At 27.8% G+C, this 6,000-nt stretch overlaps 1 protein-coding gene across 1 annotated transcript; it reads right to left on the bottom strand.

Annotated features, from left to right (window-relative positions):
* Positions 1–323: 323 nt before the first annotated feature.
* On the bottom strand, positions 324–5,372 carry LOC125836519 (protein POLAR LOCALIZATION DURING ASYMMETRIC DIVISION AND REDISTRIBUTION-like). Its single transcript, XM_049515690.1, has 3 exons — positions 5,037–5,372; positions 764–1,206; positions 324–637 (listed from the first exon to the last, which is right to left on the bottom strand). The coding sequence occupies exons 1-3, from the start codon at positions 5,326–5,328 to the stop codon at positions 359–361; spliced, it is 1,014 nt and encodes a 337-aa protein (XP_049371647.1). The 5' UTR covers positions 5,329–5,372; the 3' UTR covers positions 324–358.
* Between the last annotated feature and the right edge of the window lie 628 nt (positions 5,373–6,000).

Below are 6,000 nucleotides of genomic sequence, written 5' to 3' on the forward strand. Positions count from 1 at the left end.
GCCACATATATGGCGATAATTACTTAATATTTTTTAATGCTCACACCAAACATGTCGAAGGGCTTTGAATTTCTTCTTATGAAAGTTTTTAATCCAGTGATGTTATTGTTCATGATGCCTCCATATACTATCAGTTAGCAGAATAAAGGCATCCATTCCTCTTGTTGCTGCAAACTAAACTTGAGTATTTTTGATATATAAGTTGTGGTTTATTTCCTTCACCTTCTTTTACATGAAACTGTATACATGGAAAAAGTTCACTTTTTCTAGGAAATCAACTTTCCCTCCTTGTTTCCTAAGTTCTTTCTATCCAAAAAAGCTTTGGACAGTTTCCTTCAATGTTGGTGGGGTGTGGTTTTTAACCCAACTTAGTAAGTGATCGACGACTCGGAGCATGTTGAGAAATGACCTTAGCAGTGTCTCTCCACCAACATACCTCTTTTTCTTTGTCTGCAAGATTTTGCATGGTGGATTCTAAAGCTGACTCCAGTTCTTTGATCCTTTCTTCTTGCCTTGTCTGTAGAAGCTCATGCAGCCTCCTCTTCAATTCTTCTGCAGGAACTCCACAGTTAGGGTTGTAGACTTCTGCAAAGCTTGTGCTATGGCTTCCTTCCCCTGAGCTATATTCATCCATAATCTGCCACATTCAAGTATACAAAATTATACCTTTTTTTCGCAATGTTCATGCTAAACTAAAAGCAATTGATTATAATCATTTTACACAGAGGCGGATTTAGGATTTGAAGCTGCTAACAGAACATACCTCTGCATCCTGTTGTTTTGGATATTTGAACATAATATCTGAATCTAAATGGAACTGCAAACGTTCTAATTCGACTTCAAGCTCTGCTTCAAGTTGGTTCATTTCCGAATTCCTTTCATTTCCTTTCATCAATTTGCAGTTTAAAGGGTGATCATCATGGCTGCAAGTGATTTCTGATTCTTCTTCTATATCAGTTGAGTATGCAAACTGTTCAACACAATCCGAATCGTAGTATGAGATTTTGGTTCTTAAATTTGATGCACCAGATGGATTACTTCTGATTCTTCTTTGGTTTTGTAATTCCATCTTGGAATTATGAAGCAGGATTTCCATTTCTCGACGAATCTCAACGATCTTGTTGAGCTCATTTTTGGTAGAGTTGAACAGATAAATTAGACCAAATCCAATGCCTAAGTTCATAGAATCTGCTTTCTTTTCTCCTCCTGCATGAATATGTACATTAATGTATTGGGAAGATGAAATCATAAAATGTAGGGAAAAAAGTTGGAAATATATCCAAACTTTGACCAAAATTGTTGTAACAATATCGAACTTTGAAAAGGACTTTTTAACCCTGCATTATTTAATAGTGTATTTTAAAGGTATATATGTGTCCACGTGAACATTATAAATATTGCATAATTATAAATAGTAACGTGTCCACGTGGGCACATATATACTTTTAAAATACACTATTAAATAGTGCAGGGGTAAAAGGTCTTCCATAAAGTTTGATATCGTAACAGCAATTTCGACCAAAATTGAAGTATTTTTCAAAACTTTTTCCCCTAAAATATAGTATGAAATATATAAATGTGCTTATGCTTATTATATCACGAATCAGTTTCACTTAATATTGGCAAATTCCTATATGGATTGCATGAGACACTTTCTAGTTAAAGATAATGAACTTAGGGGTCGTTTGGTTTGAATATGAGTTGTGATGGGATAAGTTATGTTGGGATAAGTTATGTTGGGATTAGTTATGATGGATAAGTTGTCCTGAGATTATTTCTTATTGAGTGTTTGGTTTGTTATATTCAAAATAATATATATTGATAAATTTTAAGAACAAGTTGTTTGTTTACAAAATTACCCTTCACTTTATTTAAACTTTTTAATTTTTTCTTTGTGAGCTTTAGTTATTCATTTTTTAAAATAAAACTTTTATTTTTTTTTAACTTAAATATTTTTGTTTATGTATTCCCATGATAAGTACCATGTGTATTTAAAAATATAACTTTTTTCTTATTTAGCTTAAAAATAGAACTTTCCTCTTAAGTTTATTAAAGAGAAGAAAATTTATGAGATATCAAAATAAAATAAACATAAGAATTAGTCAAATAAATTCATAAATAAAAATTATATTTATATAGTATAATTTTTTAATAGAAAAATATGTATAATTATCATAAAAATAAGGAGTAGTAAATATTATTATACATGGTATTAAAAAAATGTAAATATACATAAATGTAAAAAATGATACATAAAAAGGATTTAAAGGGACATAGTTGTCATTTACCTATTCTATCTCGGGATAAGTTATCCCGGGATTACTATACCACCCATGGGGAGGGATAACTTATCCCGGTACTAATTATTAATCCCGAGATAAGTTATCCCGGACTTGCCAACCAAACAACATAATTTTTTTTTTATCCCATCACTATTTCCTTATCCCATCACTATTATTTCTAATCCCTCACACCAAACGAGCCCTTAAAGTTTTATTTATATTACTGCAAAATGAACAAATTCAAAAATTGAATCTTATTTATTGAGAGGTAAAACTAAGTAAAGAAAAGACAATAAGCGATTGGAATACGAATTTTCAAATATAATTTTTCAATTTGAAAAATAAAAATTACTTTTTTTTTCTAATTTCACGATAAAATATGGTCAAGTAGTATGTCTCAGTTTTCTATTTCAAAGCAAACATGGTCATATCCAATAATTATTACTTCATGTTTGGCCAAACTACTAAAAACAACTTATTTTAAAAAAAAAAATTAAAATAAAGTACATGAACAATTTGCGTTTGACTAATCTTTTAAAAAGTGATTCTAAATTTATTTTCTCAAAAATATTTTTCAAAAGAGTATTTTATGATTTTTTGTTGAAGCTTCAGCTTTCAAGATTATTTTTTATTTTTTCTCTATCTTTTATTATTAATTTATTTGTTGAAATTTCATTTCAAAATAAGATTTTATAGAGTAGTGCAATGGTGAGAGTAATTAATCAATTATGAAGTAATTACTCCCTTCATTCTTTTTTATATGTCATCCTTATTATAAAAAATTGATCCATAATACTTGATATTTCATAAATTACAATATTCTTCCTATTATACCCTTGATAGTTAATTAGTTTTGAAAATAAATATTTGACCAACCTAGGAAAACTAATAAGTAATTAATTTTAATTGTAATTACTTATTGTAAAAAGAAACGGAGGAAGTACAATGAACATTAATTACTTATTAGTTTTCCTATGTTGATCAAATATTTATGTTTAAGACTAATTAACTATCAAGAATATAATAGAAAGAATATTGTAATTTATGCAATGATTTTATAAAATGACAAATATCATGCACCAACTATTTATAATAAGGATAAAATATAAAAAAGAACGGAGGAGTACTAGTTATAAATACATTAACTTATATGCCTATTTCGAAAACACGTTGAACAACTAAAATGAAAAGTTTCTACATACTATATTTTATGTGTATGACAATAAATATATCATATAATAGGTTATATATTAAAAACATAGTAGGTAAAAACCTTTCATCTTCATTTTGAATTATTTAATATGTTTCGAAAATAAGAATAAGTTGATGTATTCATTACTAATATGTTTTGGAAGGAAATTATTGAGAAAAAACTATTGATAATAATAACAATCATACGAGCAAAGATTATGACAGTCTTTTTCTTAATTATGACCAAATTTAGGCCAATTTTTTGTAACAAATTAGGAGGTCTCTTAATAAAATTACTCAGAAATATTTATACGTTATTCATAGTTGTTTGTATGGCTACATTTATGAAGCGAAAGTCAACAATTAAATACACAAGAAAAAATTTCACTTCCCATGTATGGGGAAAGGATCTCAATTCTCATGTATTGAAAAATATTCCTTCATATTAAATTGTTCTATTTTATATGATTTAAAATAGTAAATTGTTCAAAGTCAAAGAGATATAGGAAAAAAAAATTGCCTCTCATTTACATTTTTTAAGTGAAAAAGAGAGTTAATTGTTTATATTTATAATTTTACTTTAATTTATTTCTAATTTCAAGAATAATTTGAGAAAAAAATTAAAAAAGCAAAAGTGGAAAATAATATTAAATTTATGTTTTTACTTTTTTCCTTAATAATACCTCAACAATTCACTTTTTTGAAATAAAGGAAATAGCTATAAATAAATTAATAAGAAAATTTTAAATATCTTTTAAAAAGGGGTAAAAAAACTATTCTTTTTATTTCATATTAAGTGAATTTGTGAGGCAATGCACACTTATTCAGAAAAAAAATAGGACATAAATGGAATATCACTTTTCAATTTTACATTTTTAGTAATTCTCAAACTATTATTAAAAGTAGAAATAATTCAAAATAAATTTATAAATATGAGCCATTAACTCACCTGAACTTATCACCTAGAAAATGTAAATAAAGGGCAAAAATAAAAATAAAAATTCGAAAAAATATTTTAAACTTTGAATTATTAAATTATTTTGAACTATAAAAAAAGAATCTAAAAAATTGAGGAGTAATACACTTTTCACCTCTTAATAGATTGGCCAAACATGCGATTAAAGCAATGGGCACTTGGTTCTTATCAAAAGCAAAAAAATGTAAATGCTAGCCTTAAATGACATTAATATGATTTTTTTTCCATGCACCTAATTTTTCGAAATGTATACTCCACTTATTTATTTCTCTTTACCGTTTGGTGGCTCTCATCCTGACTTTTAAACTTTTTTTAAACTTATTTCAAATAAGCATAATTTATAAAAACAAACAACTTCTAGAATATGCTCATGTATTTACGCTGTCACAATATGCAAGTTGATAATGATCAAACATTTTAGCAATTTAGAGATGATATATTCTCATTATTAAAAGAAAAATCGTTATCAGAATTCTCGAGTTCGAATGAAAATTCCTGATGCTTCACCTTTTTAATAAAAACGTAATGCAGCTCGAATTCATATTAATCAGAGTTCAAAACAGAGCATCTAAGATGAGAACTTTTACCTGGATCTTCCAATACGGTAGATGATTTGGTATCGAATTCCGTAAGAGAATTCTTCTCCTTTTTCTTCTTCGTCTTCTTCCCCTTATTTCTGGTGCTTCCACATTGAAGCTGATTCACTTTCTCTACGTCCTTATTTCTCTCCCCTGTTTCGAACCACCGGGAAAAAATCCATCTCGGCGATATACAAGTAGTAAAACTCCGGGTACAGGTTTCCGATCTTCTTTTCCTAATTTCAGTACAAGCCCTAGCTGTGATAATGGAGATACTGCAATAATCATCGCGACTTCCCATTACGATTTACTGTTTTATAACCAAACACACTGAGATCACTCTCTTATATATATAGTAAAAAACTATATGTATTTTGGGGATCGGAGACAACTCCTCAGCTTCTTATTCTTTCGGTTTTCGAAAAACTGATTTGATTTGATTTGAAGTGAAGGAGGGAAATATTTTGAAAATGAAAGGTTCACGAGATTCATCACATACTAATTTATGAGCATATATGACTGCAACCGAAAATCCATTAATGACATTAAATTACTTGAATTTTTATTTTTCTACTAGCTGTAAAAACATAAATGTAGTATTATTATATTTATATTTAACCCAAAAAAGGAAGAAAAATAGTTGCTTTTTAAGCACTAATTATTAGTAATGTCTAGCTTGTGCTTATCAATGGCCAATTTTGAATTATTTAATCGGAACTTGCTTTTGCAATAGTACTCCCTCCTTCCATATTAAAAATAAAATCTTCATTTTTATTTATCTAGTTTAAAAATTCAACAGATAATTTATCCTTTTTTTAATCATTATAAATTGAACTATACTGTTTTAAGGATAAACAAAATTAGCAATATATGTCATCGGAATTTTTCTTTCAAGCTTTAAAAAAAAAGTTGCATTTTTGGGTAAGAGAATTAATTTTTTTTCTCACTTGTACTTTAGTCAAAAGTGCCTATA

The sequence above is a fragment of the Solanum verrucosum genome, unplaced genomic scaffold, assembly GCF_900185275.1.
Source record: "Solanum verrucosum unplaced genomic scaffold, falcon-dt-bn FXZP01000278.1, whole genome shotgun sequence".
NCBI classification, from domain to species: domain Eukaryota; kingdom Viridiplantae; phylum Streptophyta; class Magnoliopsida; order Solanales; family Solanaceae; genus Solanum; species Solanum verrucosum.